General features: G+C 42.9%; 1 protein-coding gene and 1 long non-coding RNA gene across 3 annotated transcripts in view; one reads left to right on the top strand and one right to left on the bottom strand.

Moving 5' to 3' along the window:
- Nucleotides 1-16,672, top strand: part of LOC136444474 (uncharacterized) — a 456,752-nt gene that overhangs the window by 44,780 nt on the left and 395,300 nt on the right. The gene's annotated exons all lie outside the window — the stretch shown is intronic.
- Nucleotides 517-16,672, bottom strand: part of LOC136445288 (nipped-B-like protein A) — an 87,695-nt gene continuing 71,539 nt past the window's right edge. For both annotated transcript variants that reach the window (XM_066443208.1, XM_066443209.1), the window contains 7 exons: nucleotides 15,892-16,006; nucleotides 11,315-11,429; nucleotides 9,802-9,976; nucleotides 6,892-7,018; nucleotides 6,204-6,283; nucleotides 1,495-1,602; nucleotides 517-1,241 (listed from right to left, as the gene is read on the bottom strand). In XM_066443208.1, the coding sequence (XP_066299305.1) occupies nucleotides 1,173-1,241; nucleotides 1,495-1,602; nucleotides 6,204-6,283; nucleotides 6,892-7,018; nucleotides 9,802-9,976; nucleotides 11,315-11,429; nucleotides 15,892-16,006 (789 nt within the window). In that variant the 3' untranslated portion in view covers nucleotides 517-1,172. The remainder of the gene's footprint in view (nucleotides 1,242-1,494; nucleotides 1,603-6,203; nucleotides 6,284-6,891; nucleotides 7,019-9,801; nucleotides 9,977-11,314; nucleotides 11,430-15,891; nucleotides 16,007-16,672) is intronic.

Below are 16,672 nucleotides of genomic sequence, written 5' to 3'. Positions count from 1 at the left end.
TAACATCATTCTCGGCTTGACTTCCAGCTGGTACTCTGGCAGGGTATACATACAAGCATGATTGGCCTGGATGGCATTGGACCAGCTCTCACCAAGATTAGTCCCACCATGAACATTGGCGTAGTTGATGGAATCAATAAGATCCTGGAAACGTCCGAGAGATGTCTCCTTCGAACTCCTTGTGTCCATCAGTAAAGGTCCTGGAAACTGCTCTCATGCATAAATTTCACATTTCATCTAAGTGAACTCACAACTTATCTCACTTTCACTTATTTAAATCAAATGTACAATTTGCATAGAGCTGTAAGAAATATCATTCACGCTTTAATATACCTCAAATTTTAAGAAATGCTGCCAATATGTCAATGGAATCATGTATTGTATCGAAATATTTGTTGATGTAACTGTGATCTAACATTACTGTTGTGGCAACAATCTTTCAGTTATTTGCAGGGGCTTTCGCATCTAATCATTTCTACAACAGCTTACCATGCAGAAGAACCAGACCACAATGCATTTAAGACTGTTGACCACTTTAATCTGCCCAAGTAACAAGTTATTACTTACACAGGTGGCGTTATGACTACACCTGGAATGGGTGCCATAAACATCTTGCACTTATCTTGGCAATTGTTGGACACTTAAAACATTAAAAACTACTATTCCTAACTGTACATAACTATCAAAGTGACAACTTGTCAGAGCTAATTCTAAGGTTGTATTTCATTTTCTTACCTGGAGGAAGTTACATTATACTTTGCTATATGAATGAGATAGAAAGATAAGGAAAAGTGCTGGGTATATACATTGTGATGTGCACAAAAAATATGTTCTAGACAACATAATAGAAGTGCATGGAAGTTAATATTCTACAGCTATTTTCAAAATGCATAACGTTCATCAACACACCTGAAACTAACACCACTGTTAAACTTCATGGAAAAAGCTTGTTTATAATTCAACATAATATTGCCCAACCTTATATAGTCACAGTAGTTTAGTACAAAGAGATAATTTCAAACAATTTACATAGTCAATAGAGAGCATGGATAAGGAATACAACCTCATCTCTGCTGAGTCGGCATAACAGCACAATCTGAACAATGAAACGTGTTTCTCAGAGGGTACGTAGGTACTAGCTATGAGATGATGCTGAGGCGTAGTGAAGTCCATCAAAGCATAAAGTCTGGATCACTGGAGTCACCCTCTTCATCATCATCATCACTGTCCATAGTCACCACCTATCAAAGGTTAAGGATATTTCCATAGAAAGGTTTCATTATAACTTTAAAGTTAATGTTGCCTTCCTGTCCCGAACTGGGGAAATGAGAATCTGTCTTTCACGATAATGATTCTATCTTCTTTAACAGTAAGGTTACGCTGCAGACTTTAACATTGTGAGTACAATGCCAGACATTGTCCCCGCATACTGCACGGTGCCATTGGAAATCAAATCATGTCAAAAACACTGCCATAGCACAGATGAAAGGATACTCTCCTTCTCTTTCTTCTCTGCCGTCTCTTTGCAGGTTTGGGGGTTGGTTTTTCTTTGGGTGGTCTTCCTCGTCTTGATTTCAGGACTGCTGAAGACTTCTCACTCACCTGTTAATTTTCATAAAAGTAGAATCAACATGCACTTGTTCTTAAACAGTTTTTCAAATATTGCCTCAAAGATCATGACCTATGTGGCTTCAATGAGCGTACTGTACAGTGTAGGGTTAATGACACGCCCTGAGGTGTATATAGTGTCATAAGGCATGGTCCATTCCTATAACCAACGAATGAGCTACCGAGCTCGCAGAGCGAGTAAGGTAGATTTATGAGGTGGTTATAGGAACGGACCACACCTTTCAGTTCAGTTCAGACCCATGACCTGAACTGGGTAAATGGACCAACAACAGGACCATGCCTTATGACACTGTACAATAACATACTGCAGGAAAGCGGGTCATTAACGTTATCATCATATAGCCATTATCATATCAAACTGACACATGGGTGAGTCAAGTCCTGTATAATATGGTCATCGTACACATCTTTTAATATTACACACCTAGCGGCTGTTTCCTGATCTTTTGATGCCCGCGACAACTTTGATGTCGCATAACTCCTGAATGGCTTATGCTAGAGCCGCCAAACTTAGTGACTTCACCTAAAATTTAGTTGGCAACAATTTTGTATTAATTATATAAGTTTATAATTTTTTGTGTTGCCATGGCAACGAGTTTCTGACAGGCATGTTTTACAGAATTTGCTAATTTCGATTTGAAGTTTTAAGGTTTTCTTGCTAAGCCACACATTTTCTTACAATAACTACATCTTATGTAATTTCAACGAGCGGCCCCAAAGGTGTGTTAAGCACGACCCACCGGCGTGTGGACATGCTCTGCTACCCGCCAACGCTCGTCCCAGCTATGGGTAAATAGTCGAGGTGGATCACCTCCTCGGGCGCACAGGAGTGCAACTCTGTTCTGCGGAAAGAGGGCGCCTGACGAGTGACACAGTAGCAGCCAGTGATCAGAAGCAGGGAGTCCTGGGACCTGTGTGACTTGTCATCTCTGGTCGAAGACAGGGATGATGAAGGCGAAGGGAGGGCACCTGTGCCATGGTAACCCTACAACGGCCACTGGACTACAAGAAGGAAAACTTTTATGACAAACCATACTGCAGGAGTTGCGCCCGCAGATATTACAGCAATAGAAAAACCATGATGACAGCCACAAGAAGCAACACTAGGGTTAGAGTCCCTAACACAACTCCCACTACAGACCACGATCCAGGAGGATCCCATGACGGCTTGGCCCCAAAGCCGCAAGGAAGGAACAAGCCTGAGGGAGGTACCTATAAAGGGAGAAGACTTGTCAACTGCAGGACAGTTACAACGATATCAACACTTAATGTCAGGACCATAAGGGAAGCAAGAAGTAGCGAGGAGCTGGCAGCCAACCTGAGCTTGTACGGGATTGATGTTTTGGGGATCCAAGAACACCGAATAGTGCACGAAGAGGAAGTAAGGTATGAGGACATAAATGGCAGCATGCTCATTACAACAACTGCAAGTAGAAACCAAGCTGGAGCCGCTGTAGGTGGGGTTGGTATTCTGCTCAGCTCCAAAGCAAGAGGTTCACTGGCGAAAGTTACATCAAACACGGCAAGAATACTTACAGCCAGCTTCCAAGGGAACCCAGCAACCACAATAATAGTCACTTACTGTCCAACCAACACAGCAGAGGAGGACATAGTAACATCACACTACGAGGACCTGGCGAGGACCATTGAATCCATCCCAGCTCACCACCTACTACTAGTTGTGGGGGACTTCAATGCAAGAATTGGGTCGGAGGATGCCAAATTTCCATTCCACGAGGAAACAAATAGAAACGGCAGACAGCTGCTGGACCTGGCAAGCGAGAAGGATCAAGTCATATCCAGCACCTATTTCGCAAGAAGGCAGGAAAGCTCTGGACCTTCATCAGCCCAGGAGGCACCAACTTGACCAAGTACCAGTTGGACCATGTGCTGATTAGAAGGAAGTGGCGTAACAGCATGCTGAATGTAGAGGCATACAACTCCTTTGCAAGTGTTGGCTCAGATCACAGGATCGTATCTGCCAGAGTGAGACTCAGCTTGCGGAAAAAGAAAGCAGAGCCAAGAAAGAAGCAGTACGACTGGGAACTATTCAGGAGCAGAAGGGACATTCAGGATCAGTATACGGTAGAGGTACTTAACAGGTTCCAGCCATTACAAGAACAAGAGCCAGATGAATCTGCAACAGACCGGTATGGAAGGTTCATCAAAGCCACTGAGGAGGCAGCAGAGAGTGTGGTCCCTATTAAGAAGAGGAGAAGAAAGAAAAGGCACTCTGAGGACTCCAGGGTGACTGAGGCAAGAGACATGCTGAACAGGGCGTATGAGACATACAGAAAAGACACAACAGAAGAGAACAGGCAAGTCTACAGTCTGGCAAAGAAGAAACTGAAAGAAACCTACATAGCAGTAGAAGAAGAAGATCTCAACAGCAAGATCAGAGAGGTTGAGAAGGCACATGTGAACTGTAAGCATGGTCAGAGTTGGAAACTCATAAACGACATTACCAACAGAAGGACAACAAGGAAGGGTCAACTAGAAGGAAGCACGCAGGAAGAAAGAATTGAGAACTGGTATAACCACTTTAAAACTCTTCTTGGAGACCCCCCTAGCATCACAGAGGAGGACGAGGAAATTACCACTGTGTTTGAGGACCTCGGTACAAGGGACGGACCATTCGACCAGGAGGAGTACGAAAAGGCAAGGAAGTCCCTGGTTGAAGGAAAGGCTTGTGGGGAAGATGGGATACCACCAGAGGTATTGAAGAGATGCAAGGGACTAGACACAATCATCCTTGACTTCTGCAACAAGGCTTTGATCGAGGGTGAGAAACCCGAGCAGTGGTCCCTGCTTAACATCATTCCTATCCCCAAATCTGGAGATCTTAGACTGGGGAGCAACTACAGAGGAATCAGTCTCAGTTCACTTGTCGCCAAGACCTTCAACAGGATGCTGCTTAACAGAATAAGGCCAGCTGTGGATGAGCACCTGAGATACAACCAGAATGGGTTCAGGGAGGGAAGATCGACCGTTGGACACATACTCGCTCTGCATAGATTGATTGAGGGTATTAAGAGTCACAGCTTACCTGCAATCATCACCTTCATCGACTTTAAGAAGGCGTTTGACACCATCCATCGAGGCAAGATGTTGAAGATCCTGCAGGCCTACGGAATCCCGGAGAGGATCGTCAGCGCCATAGGCAGGCTCTACGAGAACACCAGGGCGAAAGTGACAACACCAGATGGCGATACCAAACCCTTCAGGATACAAGCAGGGGTATTGCAAGGGGACACCTTGGCACCATACCTCTTCGTCACTGTCCTGGATTATGCCCTCAGAGTTGCCATACAGGGAAAGGAAGAAGAGCTGAGCTTCCAGTTGATGCGCAGGAGGAGTAGGAGAGTCGGACCAAGAGTGGTCGTTGACCTGGACTTTGCTGATGATATCGCTCTTCTTTCCTAGGAAATCCAGCAGGACCAGGAGCTACTCCAGAATGTTGAGACCTCAACAGCAAAGGTGGGCCTGACGATGAACGCCGGAAAAACCAAGTACATGGCATTCAACCAGAAGGTTCCTGTCTGCTTGAAGACCATAGATGGAGCAGATCTAGGAGAAGTACGGGACTTCAAGTACTTGGGATCACACATGGAGAGCACCGCCAAGGACATCTCTGCCCGGAAGGCGGCAGCGTGGAGGGCCTGCCATAAGCTTGATAACATCTGGAAATCAGACCTCTCAGATAGGCTCAAAGTGCGCCTCTTCACCTCAACCGTGGAGTCAGTGTTGCTATATGGATGTGAAACATGGACCGTCACTCCCAAGTTGGAGAAACAACTAGACGGGATAGGGATAGGCATTGTACGAACAAAGAACTTTATGCCGGACTCCCAAGGATATCCGAGAAAGTGAGAAACAGGCGACTCAGGTTTGCTGGGCACTGCTTCAGGAACAGCAAGGAAGTAGCGTCCAGTCTGGTGCTCTGGCTACTCCTGCACGGAAAGAGGAAGCCAGGAAGACAGCCTCTCACTTACATTGATGTACTACAGAAGGACACAGGCCTACCCCCTGAGTCACTGGCGAGGGCAATGGGAGACAGACGTTTCTTGGCTGGCAGAGTGTTTCGAGTGGCGGAGGAAGACTGGCACTCGACATAAGTCAAGTAAGTCAAGAATGGGAACCGGTTTGGGATTTTGGGATTCGGTGCAATTAAATGGAATGTGCGTTAATCCGAGGTGCAATTAAGTGGCTTCTACTGTATGACGTAATTTTATGACGTCAGTGCTGTTGCTATTGACAAAAAGTCTTAGCAGACATTAAAATTCTGTTATTTGCCATTTCCGTTAAGACTTTGTTGCATACCTGTGCATACCATTGCATACCGTTGAGTTTTATGGGAATACTATTTTTACGGTTCCAGCCAATAAAGTCATGTGAATGACGTCATAATTACATTATTATGACACCCAAGTTATCATATTTCACAAATTTTACATATACACCATCCTCTGAATAGTTTGTGGTCATACGATAAGTAGTTAAGGAGGTACAGGGGACTGAAGAGGAGGGCCTCAAATAGGGTTAATGTAAAATAGAAATTATAGCTCAGTTTCTACCTGTCCCTCAGCTTTAGTGCCTGAACCTTCCTTCCCTTCTTCCACTGTCTCCTGACCCTGGTCACCATCTGCCTCAGTTCCTAAGGAGAGAATCATCAAATCATGATCAGAACAACCTACGGTATCCATGCCTCCTCCAAGGCAAGACTAGTAGTTAAGACCCACTGGGTCAACAGCTAGCACTTCCCTATGCAACTGACAAATTTGTGTGGTTAGCTTGAGTAGTAAGTATCTAAAAGTCAGCTATTACAAGATTAAGCAGATTTAATGCAATAAAGATCTGTTTTGCAATGTCTACTTAGGCCATTGCAGCCCCAAACATTAACAACTGTGTAAAGGACTTTGGCCTGCTAGCAAAGACAACAGGTACAAACACTGGATCTGGGAGGCTATGTGGATCAGAAAATCTAGTAATGAACAGCTATGTTTTGGACCACATCTTTGCCACACCACCATCCTGTGACAAGGAGTAGTAGTCCATTCAGACCCTGAGGAAGATAGCTGCATGGTACGTTACTGAAATACAGCCAGGTTAATCATTTAGCTTGTGGATCAAGAAATTTATTCTCCTGCAATAACTGTTTGGAAAAAAAGAAACACAGATTAATGTTTAAGAATTACCCAATGATTAAGTTACTTTCATGAAGTTTCATTCAAGTATTATATAACACGTTGATCGCACAGCTACCTTTGTCATTGCTTGAGCTGCCTTCTTTTGTAGGTGTTATCTTGGTTCGGGACAAGGAGGCTGACTCTCTCTCTGGTATCTCATCATCATCCTCTGCTGGGTCTAGGCGTAACATCAGTTGTTTAAACTGAAATAAATGATCAAACAAGACTTTCATCAGTACCAGAGCTTTTAAAAAGCTGGTATTGGCAGCTGAAATGTGTTTATATGGTGATATCAGAAGTTGGATTGCAGTGTTATGAATACATGCAAATGAATAGCTTTCAAGGGGCTCCAAACAAACATTTGTATTTACTTGGGGAGATCATTTGTTTGTTCACACAATTGGAAAGCTTATTCATTACCCTTTATCATCATGACACCTTACATGACTGTCATTATCTTACATTAAAAGTCCAAGCACGAGGAAACAAAAAAGGGGCCATCAGAGGAATGCACGGATGCACATTGTGGGCACTATTCCCTGGTAGATTTTGGGTCAGGGCCTAATGTTTTTGGTCCATTGTGGAAACGGGAGGCTCCGCATAGCATTACCTTGTTGGCGGGCAGGTGTGCCTAGTTGCTTACAAGCAGCCAATGCACATGAAAAGGAGGGTACGAATATCTGTGATAATTTTATAACTTTTTCCAGTGTTGGCTGCATGCATGCAAACAGCTGAATGATCTTTAGTTATTATATTTTGCCATACTATAACAATTACTATGGTCAAAATATACTCTTTTGTCATGTTTCTTTCCCCTCTCAAATCTTGAAATCGATTCATCTCGGTCTCTGGGCCAAGTTTCACGAGACGTCCTGCAGAACTCTGCGGTGCAGTATCGCAGAAGAGTACGTAACAACCTGTACAAATGTGCAATGCGTTCCTCAGAAATGTGCGGTGCGTTCCATTAAGTATTATACCTCCTTGATTCCATGATCCACATAACTTTGTGCAACTCGAGTGGGTTCCGCAGGAAATCCCACACCATCCCAAACAAATCTTTTTCCATCAAAGAAATATCCCGCAAGTCTCTGGGTCGTTAATGAGCTGTGTTTACATTCTGAAATTTGCATGATATGTACTTGTTCACTATTTGTTGATGACTTGTGGATATTAGGGGGCTGGGTAGAGCGACGGGTGCTGGCACTTTCGCCAAACACAGTGGCCGTGCGGTTTCCAAATAAACATCAACTCAGATAAATAATAGTTCCATGGATGCCCGTATGCACGGATGATGGCAGCATGAAAATAATGATTGAAAAAAATACTTAAAAACTATGTCATACAACGCCGAAAAGATATATAAACCCGGATCTAGATTTATAATTAAATGATTTTAATGTTGACATCATTGTTAGTTAATGTTTTATTCAAAACAGGGATAAAAGACTTGTTGTAATAACGTGTTTTATCGCTTCAATTCTTCTTACATGCTTAATGGTATTCAAGTTTGAAAATGTGGATGCCTTGTTTTTTTGTTCCCCTTGTTTTTTTTCCGCCGGCGTGCACTAAATTTGGAGTCTGCAGAGGATGTCATCCATAAAATTTACTTGCTGTGGCCTAAAATCTAAGTAAGGCCTTTTGGGCACCGACCGCTGGATAAAAGGGAAAAGTTCAAATACAAAGTTTTCGATCTGACAACTGAATGATGAAAAAGGAACGTTCAAAAGGTAAGGTAAGGCATCGAAAGGTAAGAGTGCAGCAGAACGTACATCGTCGGCAATCACAAGCAAGCAGTGCCCAATAAAGTTTTGAGATTTATGCAATTAAGTATAAAGAAAATATAAATCAGAATTTTCATCACTAACGGGAGTATTCAAAATTTTCATATTCAGAAGAGTTGTGTTCTAGAAACAGCAGCTTGGCAAGATGGCGTCGGCCCCCAACACTAGGGCTCACCGATATGTTTTGCCCGCAGCAAAGTCATTTTCGGCAGTGTTTAGTAAGACACATAAAAATACAAGAAATATAGTGATTTCTGTAAAATTTGACTTCTTAATGCCATATACCACGTAATCGTTTTGAAAATTTTAAGTTCAAACCGAACCAGAAGCTTGCAGTAACATTATGAATACTGCCTAAGATTATGGTACATGGGCACAATATCGATAAATATTTTGTTCTATTAAGTATAATCAACAAATCTTTGTAAACGTTTTATTAAAACAGATAATGGATGCCACTGCAATGCCATTTCATAGATATTTGTTCGTCTTAGAAACCTTTCCGTCATAGGCGGCAAACTCCGATGTCGCCACAGGCTTGAAAATGAGGCAGTCGTCATGGGTAGGGATTGGGCCCTGTGTGGTCCCAATTCTTTCCGGTCACGGCCGTGTTGGACACGTGGTCACCTTGGGCAGGCCACTTAATGCTTGTGCCTATGGGGAAAATTTTCAGGATCGAGAAAAAGCGGTCACCATGGCCAGGTGGTCGGGTTGAAGAGGTGATCGCCTTGGCAGGTTTGACTACAGTTTCTCATGTGGTACAAGCTCCATCTCCTTGAGTGCCCCAGCTGTTTTCTTTTTCATTGCATTTTTGTCCTGAGCATGCATGCAGCCAATACAGACTGAGTGGAAAGACTGTTACAGAAACAGATATGTACCCTGCTTTACATGTGCCATTTTTGTCTTACTAGCATTGTTTTTGATGGAGGTGTTTGAAATAGAACAGTCTATTGGGAGGGGCAATGGGATCAATCTATTGGCATAATCTCTGGAGTAAGAATCAAATGTTGAGGTTTCAGATGAAAGGACGCGTATCCTCATGCTTTAAGGAGTAAGGGACTACTGTTCTAATCATCCCTTCAATCTACAGTAACTGCTAAAGTAAAACATTGTACAATGCACAGTTCTTTGCTTCAAATTGCCTACCGCGGACCAACACCAGTTAGATACCTGGTGGCCTATGTCTTGATAACCCAAGCACTTACATCTAAGTAGTGTTCAATCAGGTGACGCCTGGCTCCCTCATCTTCGGCAAGGTCAGGTGTATCTGTACACATGTAGTCCAGAACTGACTGGGGGCTGAACTTGCCAAGTGACCTCCGGTTCAAGGACTTGTCATATACCTTTGCTGCCTCCGTGGGAGAATATCGATGACACTTGCTATAAAAGATAAAAGAGTGAGTCATAGCAGTCGACCAAAAGAAAGTAGCCGGACTAAATCATGCTCCAAGCGGTCAAACTGACAGTAATCCCCGCCAGCAAGAGATTGTGTAAACACAGGCTATGGAAGGGGGCTCCAAAGAATGTATAACCGCTAGTAAAATCTTGGCAAGCACAACAGGTGCCAAATATCATTGTTACAGTAACTTTCCATCACTACTGAATATATCTTATGGGCAGTCTGAGCCAACACATAATTCACCAATACATGTACATGTCTATAAACAACACTGCCAATTCCCTGTGCCTTAGGCCACACCATTTTAATTTCTTGGTTAACGGAATCTAAAAAAAATGCTAGATTAGAAAATCAACAGGAAAACAGAGGAAACTTTGTACTTTGGTGCACACAATTTCAGGGAGTAAACAGGGTCAGGTACAAGTTTTCACCCCAGCCTTCTATTTTCATTTTTTTTTTTTTTTGCTAAAACTTAAAAAAAATCTGTTAACCAAGAAATTTAATTGGTGTGGCCTTATCCATAATTCTCCAGAAGCCTGATTACCAATGAATATTTCTCTAGTCACATACAGTATGACCCAAAAAACGAAATTTCTATTATTCTTTACTAAGGTACCGATGGCAGTTTTTCAAAAGTGATGCAATCTATTTACATGTCTCTTTTCCCGAGTAACAGGATTGTCATACTTGTGAGATGAAATGAATGAAGTGAGATATGTCAAATGTCTGTATGACAACATACATTGTTTTTGTACAAGTGTACATGTTTCTATAGCTTTGGTTTCTTAAATATGACCGCTAAGTTATGGGAACTACACTTGAAATAGGCATGTCACACCATTTTTTTGGTAAGATATACATGTAACTTGCAAAAATTGCCAGTAAAGTACAGTCAGATTCTTCCATTTACAATGTTTTTTTCCGTGTCAAAATCGTACAAAGTTGAATTTTTAAAATTTCAAAAGTTGGATTTTTATTGGAGGACGCTTATCTATTGGCCCTATGGGAATGATTGACCTCAACATGTCACCAAAAATGACCACAAGTCCACAGTTATTTACATAATTTTTAATGTATCTCCTAAACACTTTGACCAATATTGTTCAAATTGTCAGCATTTGAAGATAATAACTGGACAGACTTATTGACAAAAAGATTTTCATTGGCATAATGCAAACGGTTGATTTTTAAGATTTTTAAAAAACATTCACTGCCTCTAACGCCGCCTCCTTCCATTGCGGAAATGTGGAGGCTTGACTTGCCTACTTGAAGCCATTCATTGCTTTGCCACTCAATCAGAATCCCATGAGAATACGTACCTGTCTGTAAAGCCATACAAGTCCTTTAGGTACTGCTTCAGCATCAAAAGGAGAATGCATCCATGGGCCTGGATGCAGCAATCCAGCAAGGCTTTGGGGTCTGATGGAAACTGGGCTGTTATGGTCAAGGCCAAATAAAATGTTCATTAGTACACAAAGATGTACGATGTTAAGAGTTACTAGAATATTCTTCAATCAGTGACTTAAAAGGTAACAAGACAAGTACCTCCAATTTTCGATGTCTACTGTACATGTACATCTTGATCATAGACTGACCTAGTCTCACGAGAACACGAGACTAAGTTGACTTTAGTCGAGACTTGTGTAGATCTTCCTGCCTCTCACGCCTCCTTGCCGAGCAGAGGTAAGTTACTGTAACAGTTGTCTAATGCAGCATCAATGCCAAAAATACATATGCAGCACTAATGCTTGGTTAGTGCACACTGCCATGGCAATTTCATGGTAATTATACCCAAATACCAGTCCCAAAATGTCCTAGCAGCCATGCCTTGGACCAAGGCTTGAACCAATTAGTTGGCATCTTTCCAGCATTAGTGCTTTCTGCCACAGCCTTTAGTCATGCTTGACCTATACATTGGCACCCTGCAACAACTGAGGTTTTTGACAAGGGTGGACTGTAGTTAGGGGGCAGAGAGTTAATTTGGTGTGACCACCCCCACTGGCACAAGCCAGGGGAAAGGGTTTCCACTTCCCCTTCAGTCCAAGAAGACTATGTCTATGATTTCGATAATGTCCGGGATCGGGTTAGTTCAGTATCGTTTGGAGTTCATGTTGACTGAGCACAGACTTACCGTCCTGACGGTCTATGGACTTGTGACGTTCATCAGTCCATTCACCTAAGGATCTTTCTGTTTCCCCTACATACACCTCACCACACTGTTCACACGATATTCTATGGATGACGCCACACTTCTCACTGGGTAATAACAGGTTTTTAGGGCTGACAAGGGCATTGCATAGAGTGTATCCCGGTTTCGAAAATAAGCTTACGTTATGTTTGGCGCAGCGTTCCCGCCAGCCCAGGTTAAGAGTGCGTCCACCAAAATATAATATGGGGGAGGGGGGAGCGCCGAAGGCGCGACCCGACCGCCGAAGGCGGGCGCAATTTAGGGGGGTCCGGGGGGATTCTCCCCCGGGAAATTTTGGATCTTCAAGCCTTCAGAAACGCAATCTCCCGCATTTTGAGAGACAAATCATGCGATTGAGAGTGGTTGTCAGTGGTCCCTTTTACCGCCGCCATTGTCATTATCGGTGGCAGTGCTAACGAGAACGACCCAAAAATGTGCTTTTCAAAACGCAGGAAATCGGTAGATTATGTTGTCACCCGTTGTTGTTTACTTCTAACACATTGTTTTACTTCTATATTCGTGTTTTGAGGTACGTGGATACTGACCAAGTTTGATAATGAGCATGGAAAATACTATTTAAGTCTTTGATTAGTTTGATAAAACCGGCTATCAGTTTTCATTTTATGTTCCATCGTTTGTTCTCGACCGGAGAGTTCGTTTTTATGTCACTAACACTGGTAGTTCTCGTGAACGTTACTAACAGGAAAAGGTAAGTAAACATGAGCTTTCAAGTAATTTTCACAAGCAGGCCGTAGTTTATTATAAAACATAACGTTCGTAACGTTACCGGGTACGAAACTAGTTGATTATCGGACGATATGCGATAAGTATAGAATCCATTTGTCGGTCAAAGAAGCATAAATTACCGTCACAAAAGTGAACATGACATCCAGGCCGGTTCAATGTTGGGTCGATCCTAGAAAATCAATGATCATCCAGTGGCAAAATTGTAGCTGCAAGGCAAACAGTCCTACAGGCGACAGCCATGGAAAAGAAAGTTGTGTCTCTACAGAAAAGCCGTGCGTGCTTCGGCTCCCAGTGACGACTCTCCATGCTTTCTTCATCCTGTACGTACCATTCTTTTTTTCCTAGATGTACGTAAAACTATGCTCATACTCGTGCAGTCATACTGCGAGCCAGAGATCAGGTCTTTGCGTCAATTTTCCAATAGCAAATTGAACGAAATCGCGACACAACTTTTGACAAGATGGCTGCACTGAGGTGTGTTCACCGCATCCAAACGTAAAAGAGGGAAATCATGATCACATTGTAAGTTGATAAACACAATGACATTTCTCTTTATAAAATCGAAGGATTACAAGAAGTTGGGTGTGATTTTAGTGAATTGTATTAGTTTCTGGGACATACATAATTTTTTTCATGTATCGATGTGCTTGCCGTGTGCTTTGCTACGTTGTGATGCTATCATCCTTCAGGCGTTTCATGATCATGTTTGGCGCGAACCTTTCGCCTGAGCTCGTCCCAGTTCATGATCAAGATATAAACGGCTTGTAAAATACTAATAGAGCCGCAAATATCTGTATGACTGTCATTAAAAAAGTACAATGAGGGCAACAACACGATATTTAGAGGCGCTCCTTGTTCGAGTGAATCTTGTGTACTGGCCCCGCGGCCGTAGGACCGTCGGCACTTCACTGAACTTCGGATCTTAGAGCTTACGGGGGCGTGTCTCACTGGGGCCAGGGCCGCCCGGCGTGAGTTTGATGTTTTTAAGGCGTGCGGTGCTCCGCCCCTGGCCCTGGACTGCTAACAATGCGTAACAGAGAGCCCTGGGAGTACATCGTAGGCTTCTTTCTTACTAAAAGAGCGGTTGTTCTAAGATTCTAGTTCCACTTGTGACAGAAATTAGCCTCCCTTCAAAATTTTGTTTGGACGCACTCAGCCCAGCTGAGTGCGTCTTTTCCAAAAAAAGTGCGTCCAAAGACGCACTGAGGTATGCCTGGCGGGAACGCTGGTTTGGCGTATGCACGTTTAAGTCTCTCAGAGACACCTTTTATGTAGGGCAGTGCGGCAAAACTCGCAGGGTGTCGCTCCTTGTTTTGGGGGTTGTGGTCCTTAGTCGTCTTTTCCCTAGTGTTGTAGTCCCCCTCCTTTAGCGCCCATTAAAGTGTGTCTCTTACTTTTTCCTTCTCTGTTGCTCTCAGGGTGTGGTCTTCTATTAGGTATTCGCTCTATGCATAAGTGCCTTGTTTTTGATGGACAGGGTGGTTTGAGGACCACTGTAAATAGTGGTCAGTGTGGGTCTCTTTGCGGAACACATCTGTAATGATGGAGTTGTCAGGGTTTCTTAACATCATGACGTCCAGCATATGGAGGCAACTGTCCTTTTCCCTCTCAATGGTGAACTTGATGCTGTCATGTTGGTTATTGATGTGCTCAAAGAGTTCTTGTTCATGTTCGCACTGGTTCACTACTCTGGTGTACCCAAAAGCTTGTGACGATGGGGGGCAGTATCCAGGACTTTTCGTTCAAACTCTTCGATAAACAAGATGGCTAGTATTGGGGACAATGGTGAGCCCATCGCCATGCCATAGGTCTGTTCATCGATGACGCCATTGTATTGAAAGTACATTGTACTGACCACGAGGAGGAGTAGTTTTTTATTTCCTCTGTAGTTTCCCCTTAAGTTTCTTGGTGGGGTTGGTGGGGCCAATAACCTTGTATGTGTCCTTATCATCCAGCAGTTTTTCGCACTGTTCCACATACTCAGTTATATCGATAACTACCACAGCCAGACAGGTTGATGTTATCCTTGTCTTCGTGATGTTGCAAACCACCATGTTTCGCGGACTCCAGTTTTTCCAATTTCTTTATCTGCATCGTAAGCAAGCATCGTTTTGGAACGTTGGAAGGTCGCTTCCTGTGACCTTTGCACATGCACTCTAGCTCTCTCGAACATGTCCTGGTTATTGGTGCCATGACAGCGATTGCGAAACGACTCTTCGTGTTGTTGGCATTTACGTGTAAGTTGTTGTACTTTGTGGTGTGTGAGGTGTATGCGTTCACGTAGTAAGGTTTTTTCCGCCCGGTGGATGATTTGTCGAGCGCTGTTAGATCTACACAAGTCTCGACCTAGTCTCGTGTTCTCGCAGGACTAAGTCACTCCGTGATCAAGATGTACAGTAGACATCAAAAATATTGAGGTACGTGTCTTGTTACCTTTTAAATCACTGACTGAAGAATATTCTAGTAACTTGTAATCACACGTGACTGATGAATCTCTTCAACGATAGCCGTACAATGTTAAATTCTAAACATATCTATTCCTGCAACATTTCCTTTACAAAGCAGAAAAACAGCTTGCTCTACGAGTCTGGCCATCAACCAATCAGTAAAAGTGGCATGGTGATGTAGAGGACGATGGCTGTCTTATTTTCAGCAATAAGACAGCCATCGTCCTCTACATCACCATGCCACTTTTACTGATTGGTTGATGGTCGCAGGCGATGTTGAAAATAGGCCGAAGGTCATTGACAGTGTGATGCTGGCTTTACAGTTTGTATCTTTTGGGCTTTGGTGTAATTATGATTAAGGAAGGAGTGTGAAAAGTGGTACAGACATGTAAATTTACTTCAGGAACACATTTGATTTACATTCACATGCCAACATGTTAAGCACTGCAATTTGGATTATGATATACTGTAAATCCAATTAATCACTGTAGCAATCCTTGAGTAAAAATTTCACCTAGTAGTTGGTCTTCCTCCAAGTCATCATCATCCACCGCTGACAGCATAGGAGACCCCTGCTCATCATCAGCACCTTCACTTTGATCTGTTGTCTTTTTAGTGGGATGTAGAGCCTACAAACACAGACACACAAACACAATCACATTTCATTCTACAATAATTATACCTATGTTACAGTCCAGGACCTGGGCTCCAAATACAGTACATTCCTGCGATATTTGTCTGCTTAATCAAGTTAATGATATCCAATCTCCCTTAAACACTGACTACACTCTTTCGCAGCTTATAACTTTTATAAAGGACAGCACAGTATTACAGGGGTGGGGTCAAGTCATGGAAAAACGTTTTGTCCTTGGGGGGATCCTTCAAATCCTTGAAGGGGAAGTCAAATCAAGAAGTGGGTGTTATTTTCCACATTTTTAGGCCACGTTGATTTAATTATATGGATGACATCTGCACGCATCAATTTTCGTCCATTTCCAAAGAAAAAAAAATGTTCTACCGTACTGTAAATCGTGCAAAGCAGCTACAAAATGGGCAAATACAGCTGTAAATTGTAAAAAAGATATTTCGGAAAACAGATACTAATGTCTAGAATGCCAAACTCAAAGAAGAGGACGTGAAAGACCAAAAATGAAGAATCCATCATTTGGTATACTATACTCTATATGTTTAGTCATTCGTTCAACCTTCCAGACCACATACTAGATTTCATAATGGAGGTAACTTTTTTTGCCCAGGGCACAATGTCCGAGATTCACTGTTCGTTGTTTGCGTTT

The sequence above is a fragment of the Branchiostoma lanceolatum genome, chromosome 11 (assembly GCF_035083965.1).
Source record: "Branchiostoma lanceolatum isolate klBraLanc5 chromosome 11, klBraLanc5.hap2, whole genome shotgun sequence".
NCBI classification, from domain to species: Eukaryota; Metazoa; Chordata; class Leptocardii; order Amphioxiformes; family Branchiostomatidae; genus Branchiostoma; species Branchiostoma lanceolatum.
This window is presented reverse-complemented; position numbering and strand designations above follow the sequence as displayed.